This window comes from Diabrotica undecimpunctata, chromosome 8 (assembly GCF_040954645.1).
Source record: "Diabrotica undecimpunctata isolate CICGRU chromosome 8, icDiaUnde3, whole genome shotgun sequence".
NCBI lineage: Eukaryota > Metazoa > Arthropoda > Insecta > Coleoptera > Chrysomelidae > Diabrotica > Diabrotica undecimpunctata.
Genome location: NC_092810.1, coordinates 27208185 through 27229904, shown reverse-complemented (window position 1 = coordinate 27229904; position 21720 = coordinate 27208185). Strand labels below are relative to the sequence as shown.

The window sequence follows — 21720 nt, the reverse complement described above, 5'->3', positions numbered from 1 at the left end:
AATTTTTGTTGTGAATACATGCCTGATCAACGCTGAACTTAATTTTTATTAATTAATTACTATAGTCTGGAAAATATTAGATGAAACTATAAATCACAAATCACGCGTCGTAAGCAGAGAGAAAATAAAAATACACCAGATAAAAAACAAGACACCAGAGAGAAATCACTTCAAAAAACAACAACAATGCACAGTGAAGACAGTTTGTAGCTCAAAAACACTCGTGGACAATCGCCAAATACAACGTGGGCCCGGTTGCCTTAAAGAGGACAAGCTCTATATTATTTTATTGTTTGATATCTTTATATATTTTCAATGTCATAGTATAGATATTGCACTTTTTGATTTTTGTTTCAGGGCTACCTACAAAGAAAAACCAAAAAAATACACAAAAAATCGACCTCGGCCACCAAAAAAATTAAAAAACACTAACAAAAACCGGCGTAAGCCAACAAAAAAAAATTAACAAAAACCCAAAAACCCGAACACGTAGGGCCCAACCCCTTAAGCACCAAGTCGCCAAACTGAGCCTGGCTCAGAGCGGAGACTTGAGGGCCAAGTAAGCAATTTTAGTTCGCGGATAAGCCACATTAAGATAACAGGAATATAGCGACAATGCGCTATCCTGAGCTTTGCATTTGGTTAGGAAACCATGTTGGGGTTCTATTACTCAGGACCTCCACACGAAGAGCATTTGGCTGATAGTTGTGCCCCTATCGCGCATCAGCGTGCTATAGGGGGGAAAGGAATGGTCTGGAGCATTGGAGCGCGGTGCAGTGATTCCTGTTTTTTACTCGAGTTAATACACCTCGCTCCAATGAATTGTTACACCCTAACGTAATTCTTAGGGATGAATATTTCTCACAGGCTGGGTTTAATTAAATTGCTTGCTTACTTGCCAAAATTCATTCTGGTCTGGACAGAAATCCGCGGAACCAGCCTTCTTGGCATCAGGGACCTTCTGGTTGATTTAGTTCCCAAAAACTCGACTTTTACTTTATTACCTAAACGCTATCCTTTTTATTGCAGGATAGCGTTAATATAGCAGGATAAGTCCCCTAGCTGGACTTAGAATAATTTATATTTAATCGTTATTTTACAGGTATTTTTCGACTTGGAATTTTATTTCGATTTAATTTGTATTTTTAACTTAGCTTATTTGATAAAAATATCAAATAAGTCCATAAACGGACATTTTTAAATTGAAATAATTTTGTAAAATTATTTCTATTTTCTCTTGCAGATTTTCTCTAGTCCCTAAACGGACTTTTTTAATAATATTTTTATAATATTTTATTTTCAGCGACTTTTGAAATTTTCTTTTTCAGGTGTCTAAGTTCCCAAGCGGACTTAATAATTTTTCTAATATTTTTTTTCTTTAGGGACTTTAAAATATTTCATGTGCAAAATAACTTAGTATATTTTCCAAATAGAAAATTTCCAAACTTTAATAACTTGCTTTGTGTAAACATTTTGTATCATGTGATTGTTGTTTATTGATAGATTGATAAATTAAACATGCGTAAATAGAAAAGTTATGTATATTATTGTCATTTTTAAATACTTATGAATATTGCATTTTAATTTGTATTGTATTATTATATTGAATTATGTTGCAGTGTATTGTATTGTATTTTTATATTAATAACAAAATAAACAATGAATTTTACTGCAGAGTATGTGTAAAAAAAGTTTTGCGTTCAACTCCTTTCATACATATATGAAAATAAAAATATACATTTTCATCAAAATATTGATTCAATCCTTCATTTACTATACTCCTATTACAGGTCAAATGTTGTTTATTATTTGTTAGTAAGTTGTTATTAATTCTGTTTCTCTTTCTGCTATGTGTTACCTATAGCATTACATATGTAATGATTGTGCAGATTGACTCCCAAATAAATTTATAACTGCGAATGCGTGTATAGAAGTGTAACTTCTACCGGCAGTCCCACTGGACTGCCACACCCGTTTTTTCTATTTTGTGTCATTAGTCTTAGGTGTAATAACTAATCACTTTTCTTTCAGATTCTTAGTTATTTATAAGACTAATCAACACATTCTTCTTACAGATTCTTAGCATTAGTTAACTTTTATTGCATTTTATTTTAAAAGGTAATCCCATTTATCTTTGGACATATACGATCTATATATCCACGGACCGTGACCCCTACCTGCTCCGATCCAATCAAGCTATGGATAGTGCGACTGGACCACCTTCCCTCATTCCCGAGGGTTCAGGCTAGCGACAATTTCATTATTTCTTTGCTGGAGTATAGCACTAGATTTCGCCAGGTAACATACATAATTAAAAAATGGAAATATAAATTAGCGGTTGAAAAAGTTTTTACGTTCTATGATAACAACATTACTCGAGCACCTCACGTGCTTCCTTTAGTTTCCTTGACAGAATCCATCCGCAACGTTTTTTCGAATCAAAAACGAGGTTTTTGGACGAGAAAATAAATCTCATGTTCTGCTTGTTCTCTAGAAAAATATCTGCGTTTGAATCATTTTATGTTTCGAGTAAATCTTCAGTAAATTAATTGTTTATTTTAAAATAATATTGTGATTAATTTTCCACCATGAATGAATTAGTCAGATCATAATAACTGGCTGAATATTCCATGGTCTTGGCAAGTTGACACTCTGTAACGCTGATTTTGTAATTAATGAATAAGGGCGGACTTAGTCATAATCAAAATCATCGTACTAGATTCAATATTATATAGAAATAATTACTACTAAAATAATTAGTAGTAATTTTAGGTATTGAAGAAGTTAATTGGAAAAATCAAAAATACTAATGAAAACATAAATTCAGTCAACTGTCTGAACAATCTCTTGAGGCCATTTTATTATTATTTTTTTGGTATGCATTTGCAAATATTTAGTTGCAAATCCTAAGAATGTATCATGTATCTAAACAATTGTAACAACTTACCCACAAAAAACAAAGATTCTTCAGAATTAATGCCTATAAAGACAGGAACAAAGTTGAATTCGCCATTGAGAATGGCACTGTGCATTGGTCCACTAACAAAAGCTTTATCGTTGAATTCTTCTTCCATAACTGGAATCCATCGAGTAGCTGCCTGAAAAATATGTAAGTGGTTGCTTAAATATTGAGCTGCGTTGTTGATTGAATAGTCTTTAACATTTTTTATTGTATAACAAGAATTATTAAACTTCTGACTTAACAGAGTAGTATTGCTTCGTCGCTAGCTCCATTGACTTTAAATAATAGAAAATAGACATCATTGTGCATATCTAAACATAGTAATATAGTTAAATATATATTTATGAAACGCTTCCGATAGAAAAAAATAGAATACCCTAGAATAGTCAGCAAAATCATTAAAATATTAAAAAATGAAAGAAGTGCGTTAACTCCAGAAATAGCAAAAAGGTATTGCTACACCAGCCTTGCTACGCCCCTTATCGAATTTACTAGACAATTCTCAGAAGGTTTTTAAAGATATTCCGACGTCGCGAGATTTCCACTGGAGTCTAGAAGATCTAGGCAATTTTAATTTAAGGAGTTAGTCTAATAAATATATTTGTACAGGTAAATAAATAAACGATATAAATTCATTGTGTCTTAGTGTAGAATTTAAATATATTAAAGTAAGCATTACAGTATATTAGGTAACCTCTCTATCTGGCAGACAGTGTTGGTATTCAAGGTCAGGTATTCAAATAAATAGTAGTATTATGTGGCATAGAGTATAGTCGTGTCCAACGATATTTCGTCCGTCGGCAAATTCAAACAGATAATATTTGTATGTTATGAAATTCGAGTAACCGATGTCCAGGGACGTCTCGCGATATTGGATGTTTCACCGCCACAAATTTTTGATACAAGTATTAAATCATAAAGTAACAATGTGTAATGTGTATATTATAGTCAAAGAGCAGAAAATCTGATTTTGGAAAAACATATAATACATTATAAAATAAATCACTGCTGCATAATCCCTTTTAGTTCCCGAAACTTCCAATATATACGACTATATAAATCAGAAAACAGAGCTTTTTATAAAATTGATGCCGGAGGTAAAGTGCACTATGTCCATTTTTGTCAATATTGGGATTATACTGCAGTTATAATGAACTTTTAATTCTCCACACAGAGGTATAAAGCACTATGTCCTACGTTATAAAATAACGAAGATAAGCACTTTAAAAAAAGTATCATGTCACATTTTGTTTAGAGGCAGAGGGCACCATGTGGACATGAAACCCTATACCTCTGTATACATTGCTAACATTGCAGTATCATCTAGACATAGTGCCTTGGAATTGATTGTTTACATTTCAGATTTTGTTTAGTTATATGCTGTAAATAAGTGATTATAATAAGTGAATACAACTGATTATGGAGTGCAGAAAACATTCACGTGTTGCCAAAATATTGAATTTAGGTTTAAGACAACAAAATGAAAATAATACAGGTAAGATAATATCATTATATTTTAGAGGTTATGTTTCGAGCTAAACAAAAGAGACAATTTATTAGCCTGAGTAAACTTAAGATAAAGTTTGTAAATTTAAGAAAAAATATACTAAATTTAAATTCCTGTGGAATCTTAGTTTTCATTAATAAATATTGTATGCATTTACGGACTATGTAGAATAGTGTAAAATGTTTTAAAAAAAACTATTTAGTTTAAAAAATTGATTAGTTTAATAGCTTGTTTTAAAACTCTCACATTTATTGCATTGAATGAATAACATTTGATTATGAAAAATTATATTGGCATGTTTAAGGCATTTACGGAATAACGTGTTCTTAAAACTATTTTTCATTATTTGAAAAAGATTTGTTGAAAAGAGATATTTTTTCCAGAGGATGGACTATTTTCCCAGTGATACTGACGAAAAATTAAGATGTTTTTCGCCAGAGCTAAAGGCGGGAATCAGTAATAAGAGAACAGGTCACGAGTTAAGAGAACAACCAAATGATCAATTGAAAAAAGATCTCTATCCGATGATGAAGTATGTAGTACTGGTAATAATTCCAATGACGAAGATAGTAGAAATACCGACAATGTAAATGAGAACCCAATTAAGAAAAGGAAGTTACAAAATAAATTCAGTATTAAACAAGCCGGTTAAAAACGAATCCGACATTCGGACAAGGCTGTGTAACCTAGGAAAACAAAACTCAATGTCCGGAAAAGAACAAAAGCGTATTAGAATGTTGGCGTTTGCAAAGTTATATTTTTGAATACTTTAGATATTTCAAATAAAGTGGTTGTAAACGTTTTACGAAAGACAGAACAAGGAGGTCTGGTACAACCAGACCTAAGAGGGAAGCACCCTCCTAGCAATAAAACGTTATTGAAAATGTTAGAAACATATTTCATCATCCTCTAACTATGAGAGCCATTATACCAGAGAAAAAACCGCCAAAAAATATTTGGGATCAGAATTAAATATCAAGAATATGTACAGACTTTATACAACCTATTGTGCTGAAAATAATGTTGATTCAAAATTGGTTGCTAAACACTGGTTGTATTCTGATGTGTTTAACAAACAATTTAATATTTTCTTTAAATTACCTGGTACAAACACATGTGACGTTTGTGATTCATTTAGTGCTAGGCCCACGAATGAACTAAATCTAGAGCCAAGAAATAATATAACAGTTATTCTTGCAGAGTCAAAAAAGAGATATTATTTAAAAAATCGAGATATTAAACTTTCCACGGATAATCCGAGATATAAAGTTTTGACTTGTGATCTCCGGAAGTGCTTAACTACACCTTTGATTACAAACAGCATCAGTTTTTATAAGAGAAAATTGTGGACATTTAATTTTACGATTTATGATTCCTTCGACTCTTCAGTACACTGAATGATGTGGGATGAAAGTAAAGCAGCTCGTGGCGGAAAAGAAATGACTTCGTGTTTATTAAAATGGGCAAATAGTGTAATACCTGACACTACTATTCAACAAATAACCATATGGACGGACAACTATTGTGGTCAAAATAAAAATACGTTTATTGTAATGCCATATTTCTGGATTTTGAAGACCTTCCCACAAATTCAGCAAAAAGATCAAGAGTTTTTGTTAAAAAGCCATACTCATATGGAAGCAGACACTGTTCATGGTCACATTGAAAGAAAAAGGAAAAGAGTGCCAAACATGACAATACTGACTCCTTGGGATTGGCAAATTAAAATCTGCCTGTGTTCATCTTCAAGTTCGTCGAGAGGCTATAGGAAAGCTATTTTTTAAAACTTCTTTTGATGATAATAATTTCAAAGAACTTGATATGATGCGATTTCAAAGAAGTAAAAAAATTACATGGCCAGACGTTCTACTGCCTATTACTAATAACTTATTACTGATTTCTCGCCAAAAGTTCGATGACTTGATGTCACTGCTACCATATTTACCATCTGTATGTCATCAATTTTATAAAAATTTACCTACATCTAACAACGCTAGTGATTACCCAGAAGATGATGAAGAGGAAGTTTTTGATGCATGAGGGATATTATGTTTCATTTAGTATTCTAACAGTATTCCGGTCATAAAATGTAAACAAATATTAAGTTTTATACTTTACCCTGTTATGTTTGTCACGAAGGAGAAACAAATTAAAGTTTAACATTGTATAATGCATTTTTAGTATACATCTTGTACTATGACCCAAAAGATCTTGAAGAGGTAAACAGCACTATGTCCACTACATTGTGTTTTAATTTCTTTTATTAAAAATAAACCAAGTTTATTATCACAATATGTGTTTTAAATAATATAATTTTGAAAGTTAATAATCTGAAGAATAAACTAGACAAGGGTTCGTGACATAATGTGTATTAACATACAACATGTGAATAAACAAACACAAAAATAAACTTAAAACGCTTCTCCTGTAAAATTACAAATTTGTGACATAGTGCCCTTTACCTCCGGCATACAGAAATAATACAATAAACACTATTGATTTGTGTTTATTCCAAATTGCAACTAAAATGTAATGAAATGATTCGCGACATTTTTAAAATCCCATATAATGTCAAAATTAATACCGCACTGAAAGAAGGGTTTGGTTTGAACTTTATTAGGGTGTGTTTAAGATTGTATCACATCAGTCATAAACTTTAAGGGCTCACCATACAAGAGTTACCAATGAATAAAGACGTTCACAGAACATTAACGCATACGAAAACGATGTACTCCGTTTTTAGCATTAATAAAAAAATTTGTAACTCGGTCGATGGAGGCGCTGAGAATCAAATTGTTGGCACAATTATTCATACACACTGCTGATAAATCGCTGTGCAAGTCTTAAAACCTTGAAACCATTAAAAGGAACAAACAAATAAAATATAGACCAGCAGCATAAGTATATTATAAAGGTGAGGTGAATTATATAAAAAGAACAATCAAATAAATTGTTGACCAGACACAGACGTATATAAAAATGATTACAAATTTTAATGAAAATTTGATCATTTTCTTATGTCCATGAACTAAAAGAAAGTTTGATATGTTGAATTTTGACTTTTTTTCTACCCAATGACTATTCCTGAAGTCGTTTCCGGAGAAACCGTTCTAATAAATACATAGTACTTGCCTGCTGATTGAGTATATCTGACACCGATGCTTCTTGTAACAGTTTCAATAAATCACTTGATTTACTAGAAGTAAATGAACTATTTATTCTTCTTCCAAACTCAAACGCCTGCTCACGATTTTTTGTTGGAACGAAAACCGAACTTAATGGCGAGCCACTTTGTTGGATGATTCCACTATATAAACCTACAAGCAAAAAATTTATATCATAAAAATATATAAAAATGACGTAATAGAGGGCAAGTCAAGAAAAGTCGCTTCTTTGCCGAATAAAGTATACTATTTGTTCTTCAAACGTAGCAATTTTCAACCATAAATAGTAGAATTCATACGCTATTTTTACTCGAAATTAACTGTGACAACTATCAAAGTCGTCTAGATGTTAGAAATTAAAATAATTAAGTCGTCGGTGGGATTTGCGTCTCCCTGGTTACAGTTGTTTGACAGTTGTTTGCAATTATTAAAGACAGCTTATTGTTGTTGCAACCGCAAGCGCAAATTTAGTGCGTAAATGGAAAACCTAAACGAAATTGAGTCCGCGGCTAATGATGCAGTAGCACGTTTGGGGCCCTCCAAGTCCGGAATAAAGTATCGGTTAGCGTACAAGCACTTCCAAGAGTGGTGCGATACAAAAGGAGTACGGCAAGTTACCGAAGACGTTTTACTGGCATATTTTAATATAATGGAAAATGAAAATAAATGGAAATCTTCTACAATGTGGTCACGATACTCTATGATAAAATCCGAGTTAGTTATTAGAAAAAATGTGGATATAAGCAAATTTTTAAAGTTACGTGCCTTTCTGAAAAAAACAAGCGAAGGATATACTGCAAAGAAGTCTAAAGTTTTCACTAAAGACGAGTTTGATAAATTTTTGTTTGAAGCGCCAGATAAGTTGTATTTAGGATTAAAGGTAAAAAAAATTATATTGCAAAGCATGTAGTATACTCTACTAAATTATAAAAATATTTCAGATTGTTTTGTTAATTGGGGTTACCGGCGCCTGTCGATGCGACGAAATGGTAAAAATGAAGACTGTGGACATTGAGGATAAAGAAAATGTAATAATTATCAAAATCCCAGACAGTAAAACACGACAAATTAGATCTTTTACGATAATTTGTCAAAACTACATTAAACTATATAAAAAGTATGCATCACTGCGGCCTGAAAATTTCACAGAAAACCGATTTTTTATTAAGTACCAAAATGGAAAGTGTTACCGAAGCGTCATGGGAATACATTCGATCAGCGCAGTAGCCCAAAAAATAGCTAGTTATTTAAATTTAAACGATGCAAGCGCATACACGGGTCACTCTTTACGACGAACTTCAGCAACACTTTTAATTGATGGAGGAGGAAATCTAGAATGCCTCAAACGACATGGGGGCTGGAAATCAAACACGGTTGCCGAAGGATATATAGAGGATTCAATAAGAAATAAGAACGATAATGCTTAAAAAATTTTAAACCCCCATGATTCGCCAACATCGGGAATGATTGCTGAAAGTTGTTCTTGACCATCAGTATCATCAACAATTACCAATGCGTATCAAGAGTCGGGAACATTTTTGCATGGTTTCAATTTTGACAATGCCTCATTAACTAATTGTACTTTTAATATTACTATAAATAAAAATGATGTTTAATTGTTGTTAATGACATTTGTATTGTTGCTTTGTGACATGTTTCATATTATTGCCATGACAACAATTTTTCGCTCCGCCGTAAAGAAATGGGAAAAAAAAACTGCTGCCGGCGGAGACATCAAACTTTGACAGGATCAAGTTAGATAAGTAATGTCATCATTATTTGACGTTTGAAGAAAAAATGTATTACTCCAGTCGTCAGAGACGGAAATGCCACTGAACCTCTAAAAATCATACGAACAAGCTGAATTTTGTCGAGGATATTAATATTGGGACCCCAAAAAAGATGCAAAAAAGTTTACTATTTTTACCTTCGTAGGGGGGTAAAAACGCAAAATAATCGATTTAGTAAAAATCTTTACGCCGTACAAAAAAATATGTAACTTCGATAATTTTAAACAAAAATGTTAATTAGTACTTTTTGTGTAGAATGAACCGTTCTCTCACAAATAACGTTTGAAGCGACCGTCGATTTTGAATGTCAGTCACGCGCGCGAAACCAATGTTCAATAAAATTTGTATTAGCTCAACGGTAAAAATTCGATATCTTCTGATTCAAGTGTCCTATCGACAAAAATCAACATGTGTTTTAAATATAAAGAGTTTAGATTAGGTTATAGATTATCATGATGTTAATACAATATATCCCTTTCTTTGATTAATCACTATGACAGTTAGATTTCTAGAGCCTAACCTTTAAAACCTTTAGCATGAAATTTTAGTTTTAAGTTTTGGTAACAAATGTAAGGCATTTGAAATATGCTTAAAAAATGCTGGATTTAAACTTTGACAAACAAACTATCAAAAACGTCTACAGCTTCTTTTTTCAATTACACTAGTAGGTTTATTTTTAAAATACCAAACTTCTACGGTTTTGTATAAAACTTAAGAGGTCGCTGGTTAAATGATATTAGAATAATAATGAAGAAAAAATGCAATATTTTGACTGTAAGTAAAAGTAGCAAAAATATCAAATATTCAATTGTGAATAAATTACGAGAATTGACTAGCTTTAACCCATTACTGTTAACTGTACGAAGAACATAGACTCACCTTTTGAAATATTGATGTATTCGTAGCCAGTGGATTAGCGTTGGTAGCACGTCCGAGGTGTAAAAAAAAGGGACGTCCCGTGCTTACTGTACGCTGTCTCGGTAGGAAATATTTCGCATTTTTAAGCATAAAAATGTGCACCTACAACTTCTACGGGGTGGTCAATAGTTTGTGTGCCAAGTGCATCCCATAAATCAACTCTATTGTAGGGCGCTTTGAAATACTTTCCAAAAATAACAAAAGAAGTCAAATTCTTTGAACTAAGACTAACTGTGTTCAAGAATAATACAGTAAAAGACAGTAAAAAAATGTTAAATATAAAAATAAAGACTACATACTTTCCCAAACATCTACTATAAACTACACCCAAAACCGTCTTCTTAGAAACATTTTCCGTGACATGTGATCGTTTGTAATGTAAAACATTTAAATTCTGCGCTTTTTATTCGTATGTCAAATACCTCATGTTTGCTGCCACAACTCAAAATTGAAATGTTATGTCATAAGTTTTAAAGATTAATCTCTAAAAATGGAAATTTTACTACGGCTGGTCAATCAAAGTGAAAGTTATTTATTTAACACCTTTATAAAAACTGAGTTTATTCTCGGCAAAACACAAAAACTGCATACGAAAGTACCACTCTAAGCCTTTAAAATGAATCTTGTTTTTTGTCGATATTTTGGATCAAAAAAGTTGTCGAATTTTTACCGTCGAGCTGATACATATTTTATTGAACATTGATTTCGCGCGCGTATCTGAAATTTAAAATCGACGGTCGCTTCAAGCGTTGTTTCCAAGAGAACGGTTCATTCTACTCAAAAAGTGCTTGTAAATATTTTTTTATTTAAAACATTTTTTATAAGACCTACAGATTCTTGGTAAACCGATTTTTTTGCGTTTTCACTCTCCTACGAGGGGGGTTTTAGACCTCCACTACTACCAAACTTTTAAGTGCAGCAGTCACAACAAGAATAAGCATCCTAAGAAGAAAAAGAAGATACGCTATAACCACAGATAATGTTTTTCAAATTTTACCTTAAAGGCGCCTAACTTTGGAACCAATAAAATCCCGTTTGAGTTTAATTTTATATATAAAATGATAATAGAATAAACAAGGATGTTGTCTATATCCGACCTTATTTAAAATATATATTCAATCATCGCTAGAGCAGTGGAGGAAACAAGTATCAGGAATGGAAATAGACATAGGCGGAGGTAAATGTCTAACAACTTTATTTTTCGCAGATGATCGAGTAGTCGTAGCGAATGATGAGGAAGACATGGACTGCATGTTTAGAAAACTAAAAAAGAATATGGCAAATGAAGCCTCAATATGAATATATCAAAGACAGAATATCTTAAAATAGGAGATGATGAAGAAAATCCAGAGTTAGAAATTAGAAATAAAAAACATGTAATGTAAACAGAACGCAGCAGTAAAAAAGTGGTAAACATTCTGAACTCTCTACTATGGTCTAAAGATAATAGACAAGAAACGAAATTGACAATCTATCGAACCTTGGTAGAGTCTATTATGACTTATGATGGGGCAGAAGTTTGGCAGATCACGAAAAAAGATAGAAAAAGAATAGAAGTAGAAAAAATGGATTTTCTAAGGAGAGCGTGTGGTGTATCTAAAAATATCATATTAGGAATGAAGATATTAGAAGGAGGACAAATAGTGTATATTCCAGTGTAGACAGAATTGAAACGAGACAACTAGTGCGGTATGGTCACGTGAAGCGAATAAATGAAGATAGATGGCCAAAGAAAGCTTTAAATTACATACCACAACAAAGAAGAAGAAGGGAAAGGCCTTCAGTTGCCTGTGAACCTGTAAAGAAAATGTACAGCACATAATGAGTGATGGAGCCATCAAAGAAGATGAATGGATGGACAGAAAACGATGGCGGTTGAAATGCAAGAAGCGGCAGGGGCTGTATAGGAACCTAGCTTATATATATATATATATATATATATATATATATATATATATATATATATATATATATATATATATATATATATATATATATATATATATATATTATATAACATTTCATTAAAAAAGTCTTCAATTCATTTTGTAGTATGGATGGGTGAAAAGAACATGGTTAGAGCAATAAAAGCATGAAGAATTAGATGGAATGGACACATAATGAAAAAATAGAAGAGCAGTCTGTTAAAAGTTATAATGGAATGAATACCACCAGGTAAAAGAACCATAGGCAGACCTAAACTGAGGTGGAGACAGCAAGTGAAAAAAGATTAAAGAGTATGGAAATTAAAAATGTAGAAAGAACAGTAACAATAAGAACTTCACCGTAAAAAAACGGAAGCTTGAGTACTTCGGACATGTCATGAGGCATACTAAGTACCGGCTGCTACAGTTAATAGTCCAAGGAAGAATCGACAGTAGGAGGGGACCGGGAAGAAGACGACACTCATGGATGCATAACCTGCGACAATGGTTCGGACTAACATCAACCGAACTGTTCAGAGGTGCCGTAAACAAAGTCAAAATAGCCTTGTTAATAACCAACGTCCGAAACGGATAGGGCAAAGGAAGAAGAAGAAGAAGAAAGAACAATCAAAAAGAGAGAACAATTGAGAAAAGTAGTGGAAACTACTTAGGGAGCGTTACTCCAGAAACTATAAAACCAAACCCAGAATGTAATTATCCCCCACACGTAGTAGTGCCGCATCCTGTATATTCTAATGTTACTTATGTAGATTAATTGCTATATTCAAAAACAGTTTTATTCACAAATTTTCTTAAGAATCCATCAGGAATCCAAATATTAGCAAGTTTTGCTACTTTTTAAATACACTTTGTAAGTCTTAAGTTATAATATAGAAGGATGCTCATGTATGCAGTAGATAATGATGTACATACCATGGGCCAATCTGCTAAGCAAATGAAATCCGGCAGACATGCTTCCAGCACTTTCACCACCCACTGTAACTTGTTTGGGATCGCCTCCAAAGGCCTTAATGTTATCGTGTACCCACTGAAGAGCAAGAAGTTGATCCTTAAGACCTAAGTTTCCGGGAATATTATCATCAAGGGTTGTCAAAAATCCTGCAATAAAAAATTTAACATGAATTATATTAAAATCCAGTCAATGTCAAGTAAAACTAAAATTTATAATTATTGATCAATATTAATATTTTACATAAGATTTATAAATATAAATATAAAATAATTAAGTCAAGCAGCGACGATGCGAATTTTAATCAATTTCTTAATGAATGCTCTAATGATGTCAAAAATTATATCAACATGCTAGTACACTTCAAAAGGAAAAGTTCAAAATGCATCTTGGTGATGTAGGAAGCTGCTACCGAGATCTTAACTAATGAAAATGTTTTTCAAAACAAGTGAAGAGCCCTTTTGCTTACATACAATTTTACTGTAGCTATTTTCTTGTGAAATTTTAACATATGTTTAGTTTAAAATGCATTTATTTTGATGTTTCGATTTCTCCTTCGACATTTTAAAAACCACTTACGCAGAGGAAATCGAAATGGCAAAATAAATGTATTTTAAAATACAATTGATATCAATTCACAATGACACTTCTGCCAAACGAGTTACTAAATGATTCATTAACTTGACTCAATGAATTGATAGACATTTTTGTCACAAAGTTACCCTACAATGCCCCCTTAAACAGTTCTACTATCGCGAATAGTTTGGTTATTAATTTATAATGCTCAAATGCTTACCTAAAGCTCCTAGCCTATAATTAATTGTTACAATTACAATATCATAATCAATCAACAATTTAGGATCGTACAAGCTACCAGCTCCACTGGTAAAACTTCCTCCATGAATCCAGAAAAATACGGGTAATAGCTCTTGATCAGTAGCATTCTAAAAAATGTTTTGGATATATTCTTAATATATTAAAGTTGTAGTTATATTATAACTACAAACATAAAAAAACTTTATACACTGAAAGTACAAAATGTTACCCCCTCTCCTGTCAACTCGTTTATTTTAAAGACTCTTTCACTAGACTATTTTTAACTGATAAAACGTCGTAGCAACGCCACGTGTCTGGTAATTATATTGTTGTCAGTTTGACAAACGTCATTGAGGTGTAATTAATTTTGAACAAATATAATGAATCCAGACGAAAAATCAAGATTTGGATGCCTCAGGTGAAGAAATAAAAAAATTGGCTTCGGAAAATGTCTCATTGAACACGCAGAGGTGCAGAAGCTCTATTTGGACCCAATTTTCGGAGTTCCTACGGGTGAAAAATTTTACGCTTGTAAGATTTACTACCATATCGGAACTAGCAATAATTCTCGAGGATTATGCCTTTAACATGAAAAAAGGCAATGGCGAAGACTATAAAGAGTCGTCTTCAAAGTCAATGTGGAATACCACAGCAAAAATGGTACAAGAAAATAATTTATGAACTTCGGTATAAAAATCGACCCTTTCACAGATATATCTTTTAAATGTGCAATATTTGCCAGAGATACCAAGCGGAGGCAAATTTAAAGTGTTCAAGAAAAAAGAAAACTCAATTCAAAAGCATTATCCACCAAAGAACTATTAAAAATCATCTACGACGAGGAAACTCCCGATGAAACACAAAAAAGTTTTTTTACCTTTGCTCATCTGAACTTGCTTGAAGAGGCAATGAGGCCGTAAACTGCACGATTCACTTTTTCCAGAAGCAATTTGATGTTATCGGAGAATTTACGGGCGGAATTGAATACAACAGAATTTTTTCCAAAACAAACCAAGGCGGTTCGAAAAGTTTGGCAAGCAGAAAATAACTGGTAAGAAATGCATTAAAAACGAAAATTTATGCCCAGTTAGAATATTTTTAAAATTAATGGAAAAAAGGGGACCAAAGATTTTATCAGATAGACTCTTTCTTATCGTTCAACCCAACTGGAGGTTGGATCTTGGCTCAAAAACTGTCCACTTGGAATCAACACCGTATCTAAGTGGACAAAAATGTCAACTGAAAAAATTGGAATAGTCACAAAAAAACATAAAATAGCAAACCATTCTCATCGATCTTCAGCTGTGTCAGCCTTGTTTAAGCTAGGTGTTTTTAAACAGGAGTTAATTAAATTAACGGGTCATTCAAATACAAGCTCTCTAACACCATATCTGCAGCTGGATTCCAGTCACCACCAGAAGTGGCTCGAAAATCTCAGAACAACAAATGAACTGGACCTTGGAGTTCCCAAATGCTACAAGTTAATAATACAAAAAATCATGCTTTGGTAAAAAAGAATTTGGAAACTACTAATTGTACATTGAACCCGGCGTCACCCAAGTGGAGTCTAATGGTACCCCCAACACACTTAGAACTAGCATAATTCTATGGTTAATACACGGTTGTTTTATTGGTTGCCTATAGCTTCCTAAAACATGTTGCCGTTGGATATTCTGAATCTGAACCAATTTCAGTTGTAAGTTGATTGTCAAAGTGAGTACAGTATTCTGCAATCCGATTAGGCCCCACCTGGGTGACGAAGACACAATTTTAATTCGCAAAGTAACTAAGATAATTTTAATTGGTGGCGTTATTTGTTGTACATATAAACTTTTTTCGCTAGAATGAATTACGAAAAAGAATAAGCCAAACTATTGGCACTTTGGCAGGAACTCGAAGATGATGAGTACGAAATTATGGACTCCGACGATGAAAACGAAATTGATTACATAAGTAATCAGTCTGATGGTGAACAAAATAAAGAAATTGAGGAACTAGAAGTATTGGAATCTGAAAATAAGCGAAAAGAAGATAAAAAATATCCTTATTATTTAGGTAGGGATTCCAAAACAAAATGGAGAAAACACCATAGTAATAAAGGAGTAAGGACGAGGGCAGAGAACATAATTTTGAACTTACCAGGATCCAAACAATATGCTAAATACACTAAGACTCTTTTAGATTGCTGGCTTCTTTTTTTTTATTAAGAAATGCTTGAAAGTATCACGGTATGCCCCAATGTATTGTTAGATAAAAAAGCGTTAGGCTACAAAGATAAAGCATATTGTAGCAGGACCAATATTGTTGAAATAAATGCATTATTTGGCCTCCTCTACCTAGCGGGTGTATATAGAAATGGTCATCGTAATCTAAAAGACATTTGGCGAACAAATGGTACAGGAATCGATATATTTCGTTCAGTGATGGCACTCAATAGATTTACATTTTTATTGCAATGCTTACGTTTTGATAATGTAGACAATCGACAAGAAAGGTAACAGTCTGATAAGTTTGCTCCTATTAGGGCAGTTTTTGAAAAATTTGTCGAAAATTGTCAACAAGCTTACTCGCCAGGACAATACTTAACTATTGACAAGAAGTTAGAGTCTTTTCGTTGGCGTTGCTCATTCCGGCAGTATATTCCGAACAAGCCCGCCAAATACGGAATAAAAATTGAGGCCCTAGTAGACTCCCGTACTTTTTATGTTTTTAATATGGAAATTTATGTTGGGACCCAGCCAGATAGGCCGTACCAAATAAGCAATAAACCTATTGATATTGCAAAGACTGATAGCACCAATTTCTGGTAAAAATCGAATTATCACTTTCGATAATTGGTATACCTCTTACGAACTTGTAAAAATTTTGCGTAAATGACATAGTTTAACTTCAGTAGGAACTCTGAGGAAAAACAAGCGAAAGATTTCCCCAGAATTTATACAGATTAAGAACAGACAACCAAAGTCCTCGGTATTTGGATTTCAGGAAGATATAACTATGGTATCCTTTGTACCAAAAAAAGGGAAAAACGTGATTTTATTATCATCACTTCATCACGATGATGAAATAGATCTATTTCATCGGTAGATGAAATCTACCGGCGAGAAACTTTTACCGGAAATAATAATTTTCCATAACTTAACAAAAAGAGGGGTTGATACAGGGATGAGTTGACAGGAAGTTACAGTGTAGCTCATAATTGTAGAAAGTGGCCACTAAGAATATTTTTTTCACTAATGGACACAGCAGGAATCAACAGCCAGGTAATTTACAGAACAAACACTAGTGACTATTCAAAGAAACGTCGTATATTCCTGGGAGATCTTGGATTAGCATTAGTTACGCCAATTATGGAAGAACGAAAAAGTAATCCGCGACTTACAAAACATTTACGATCCAAAATAGTTCAAGTTTTGGGAGAAAGTGACCAAGCTCCACCGAAAAAGCAACGTACGGGAAGTGGACGGTCTCAAAAGTGTTCCAGAAAATCTGACCGAAAAACTAAACAAACGTGCGATCAATGCCAAAACTTTTATTGTTTAGATCACCTTCATCGCATTTGCGACGAATGTATCCAGTTCTGGGACTCCTAACTTTTTTCAAGCTTGGATATCCAATGTCCTGCTACTTTATATTTTTATTTCAACCTCTTGAAAAAACTTTTTTTGGAAAATCTTTTATTTTGAATCATTATCTTTTGTTTGTGAATTTTTTATGTATCTAGTGTTTTTTGTTTGTAGGAATTTTATTATTTTGTAAATTTTACCTAATACGCGGTCAAATTTAATCTAGTAGTAAAAACTGCTGTTATTTATGAAAACTTTAGTCAAATAAGAGATAAGATACTCAAATAAGATATTTAAAAAAATAAATTCGTGTTCGAAAAGTTTTTCCAATCAATTTAAAATGGGGTCAATAATACCTCCCTTGGGTTATTATACATACACTTTTCACCTGGGTGACGCCGGGTTAATATTGTTAACAAACAAATAAAGATTATGTTTCGTTGTGATATGGTGTATTAATTGTCTCGTGAAATAGTCTAGTCGAATATCATTCGAGAGAAAATTATTTACCGGCAAAATTTTCTTCTGGTTTTATTTAAGTTTGTTTTTTCGCTTACGAAATTTCGACAAAATCACTCGACTGACGTCTCGTGATTTAACTGTCAAAATTTAATTCTCGAAAATTGCCAGGCAACAAACTTTCATACTAGTCGAAAATATTGCCGGCAAAATTTTCTCTCATGATATTATATATGATAAAACAAAATAGCCGGAACACATCGTTTTTTAAACTTGGTCCAATATGTAATGTTATCAAAGTTTCTGTATTTCGATGAACTCCAATCTGGTGAAAGCTCAATATTTTTAAACAGCAAAGGTGGCCATTTGACACTTCTTTTAAAAGGTCGTAAAAATCTGATTCCACTTTTAAAAACTTCATTATTTCTAACATGGTCAGTCTATAGATTTTTTAAAATACGGTGAAATATAAATATCTCAAAGTTTTTCAGGCATTTTTCAGGCGTCTTAATGAACTAATTGTCAACGTCCAGCTTTGTCAAATTCCAGGCGATGTATTAGGATACTGTGTATATAGTATTTTATTCTGCGATGTCACAAAGTTAGATCTTGGTTGCTGAAAAATTGTCTCATTTTTAGAAATACGTTTCTAGCCTGTTCTACTCTACACTTACCTCTTGTTCTGAGCCTAACGTCTCATGTATCCAGCATTCTAGATATTTATTTTGTCTTCTATAACTTTTCATCTTGTTCAAATAGTTTGTCATTTAGTGATATGTATGTTTAGGTTCCGAGTATTATTTTTTATGATTACCATTATTTTTCTTTTCTTTTCATTATTGTTAAAGGTATATTTATAGATTTACTTAAGGCAATCAAAACCGTAATATCAGCATTTCGGATGTAATTACCAATTGTTCCGTTGACATTAATTTCTCGTGCCTCATCCTGAGCTCGTGAAAAGATCTGTTCTGAGTACTGGTTGAATAATAATGTCGAAAGAAGACAAACTATAATGGGAATACGTGCTTGGCGTAGAAAGACGATGGATAGGGACGACTGGAGAGAAATTCTTGATGAGGCCAGGACCCACGCAGGGTTGTAAAGCCAGAATGATGATGATGATGATGTATACAACCTTGTCTAACTCCTCTGTAAATTTTTATGGTCTCTTCGTTCTAACAAATACATTTAGGTTTCAATAAAGTTCGCGTATTATGTTTATATCATTGGAATCTTTATTATTTTTGCGTAAACGTTTAATTCGTTTTTCGTGATTGACTTTATCAAAGGCTTTTTATAATCTATGAATCATAAATATGGATTTTTTGTTGATTGCGACATTTTTGCACGAGCTCAATGATACTACATACATTTTGGCATTCCATACCGTTCCTAAAACCAAATTATTCTGTTGTTGCATTTAAAGACGGGTACAAACGTAAATGTTAACCAATCTTCTAGATTTCTGCATGGTTTTTTACATATTGCTAAAGATTTGTGCAAAGGACTTGAGAGTTGTAGCTCTAAGTTGTAAAGTAGGAATTTTATCCGGTACCATGGCTTTATCAGCTTTTTTACGGTTTGATGCTTTTTCAATTTCACCTTTGGTAATTTCAGGTCCATTTCTTCCTCTTGTTTCTAATGTTTCTATTTTATCGTAGCCTTTAAATAGATATTGTGAAATGTAAACCATCTTTTATCAAGCTGTGGTGACCGAGTCCTTAAGAACATGTACTTACCAATCGAGCTCTCTTCATCCGGTTCAATTTCTGTCATTTTTCATTTGTTCGGATTATCAAATTTATTTGTTTTTATTAATATATAAAAGTACTGTTCGGTAGCTACTAGAATAATTTTTATATCATATTCATCTACTTGAAAAAAACGTACTTAAACGATGTTCAAGACTTTATTGTGGTGATAAAAGCAGTGGTTCAAATTATTTATTAAGTCGCCCTATGTTATGCGATGATGTTTATGTGTGTTTTGTTGATTACCAGAAAGCGTTCGATAGAATAAAACATGACGAACTGATGAAAATATTAAATTCAATTGGTCTAGACAGCAGAGATCGCCGTATAATAAACAATATCTATTACGAACAAACTGTAGCTGTTACAGTTGGCGATCAGTTAACAGACGACATAAAGATAAAAAAAAGTATGACAGGGATGTATATTGTCCCCATTATTGTTCAATACATATTCAGAGCATATTATGAACCTAGCGCTAACGGACATAGACGAGAGAATACTTATAAACGGAGAACGATTGAACAACATAACATACGCTGAGGATACTGTAATTTTTGCAGACAGTCTTGAAGGTCTGCAGACACTTGTCTCCAGGGTGACAGAAGTAAGTAGCAGGTTTGGGCTTGATTTTAACATCAAAAAACCAAATACATGGATATAAGCAAAAATAGGATATCACCTGGTCAATTACTAGTTAACCAACAACCTATAACACAAATCACCAACTTTTGTTATCTGGGTGCAAACTTAAATGAACAGTAGGACTAATCGACGGAAATTAAGATAAGGATCGAGAAGGCAAGATCAGCTTTCGTCAAAATGAAAAAAATCTTTAACAGCCACGATATAAAATTGGAAATAAAAGTTCGTTTACTAAAATGCTACGTATTCTCCGTTCTTTTATATGGCGTGGAGTCATGAACCTTAACTGAAGCATCACTGAAGAGGCTCAAAGCATTTGAGATGTGATGCTATAGACGCATGTTGAGGATTTCCTGGATAGACAGAGTTACCAACGAAGAAGTACTACATAGAATGGGGAAAGATGGCAAACTAGTCGTAACCATAAAACGTCGCAAACTAGAATACTTGGGCCATATCATGCGCAATTAACAACGAGATGACCTACTTCGGACCATACTTCAAGTTAAAGTGCATGGGAAAATAGGTTCAGGACGAAGAAGAATATACTGACTGCATAACCTGCGAAAATGGTTTAACTTAACCACTACCGGACTTTTCAGGGCAGCAGTCAACAAAGTCAGAATAGCCATGTTAGTGTCCAACATCCGTAACGGATAGGCACCATAAGAAATATACATGTACTTACCACTGGTCTATATACATTTAAAACAAGACAATCCTCTACAGTTACCTCAACACCAATTTGTGGGCATACTTTATAGCTAACAGTTGCATTCAATACTCCTTCCCATGGTGTTTTTGGAGTAGGGGGCTAAAAAGTTTAAATATATTATTAAATTTTGTTATCTGGCAATCATATATTATATATGGTTGGGTTATATGCTAGGTTGTTAGGTTGCATTATCCTATAAAAGTACTGTATTACCTCAGCTATTATACTATTGTGTTTGGCTCGGCATATTTTTTTACTAAACAGTTTTAAGAAAAATTAAGTAAAATTAAACAACTGATCCATCCATTTATAACGTAGGTACTAAAGGAATCATTATTTAAGTCAGAAGCTCCACAACAACAACCATTCTTTATAAATATGTAAGATAATCTGCAAAATCATTATGAAACTTATTTGCGCCGCAATTGCGGTGAAAATTTAAATGTAAATTAAAAACAAAATTAAAAAAATGCGATAATCTACCATATAGAGGCCACTCAATAGACTTAGTTCTGACAAATCGCGAAGT

The 21720-nt window shown here is 33.0% G+C and overlaps 1 protein-coding gene across 1 annotated transcript in view; it reads right to left on the bottom strand.

Moving 5' to 3' along the window:
- Positions 1-21720, bottom strand: part of LOC140448743 (uncharacterized) — a 107341-nt gene that overhangs the window by 8746 nt on the left and 76875 nt on the right. The window contains exons 13-17 of the mRNA XM_072541854.1: positions 21165-21290; positions 14033-14180; positions 13200-13385; positions 7598-7786; positions 2948-3094 (exon numbers count right to left, since the gene is read on the bottom strand). Of these exons, the coding sequence (XP_072397955.1) occupies positions 2948-3094; positions 7598-7786; positions 13200-13385; positions 14033-14180; positions 21165-21290 (796 nt within the window). The remainder of the gene's footprint in view (positions 1-2947; positions 3095-7597; positions 7787-13199; positions 13386-14032; positions 14181-21164; positions 21291-21720) is intronic.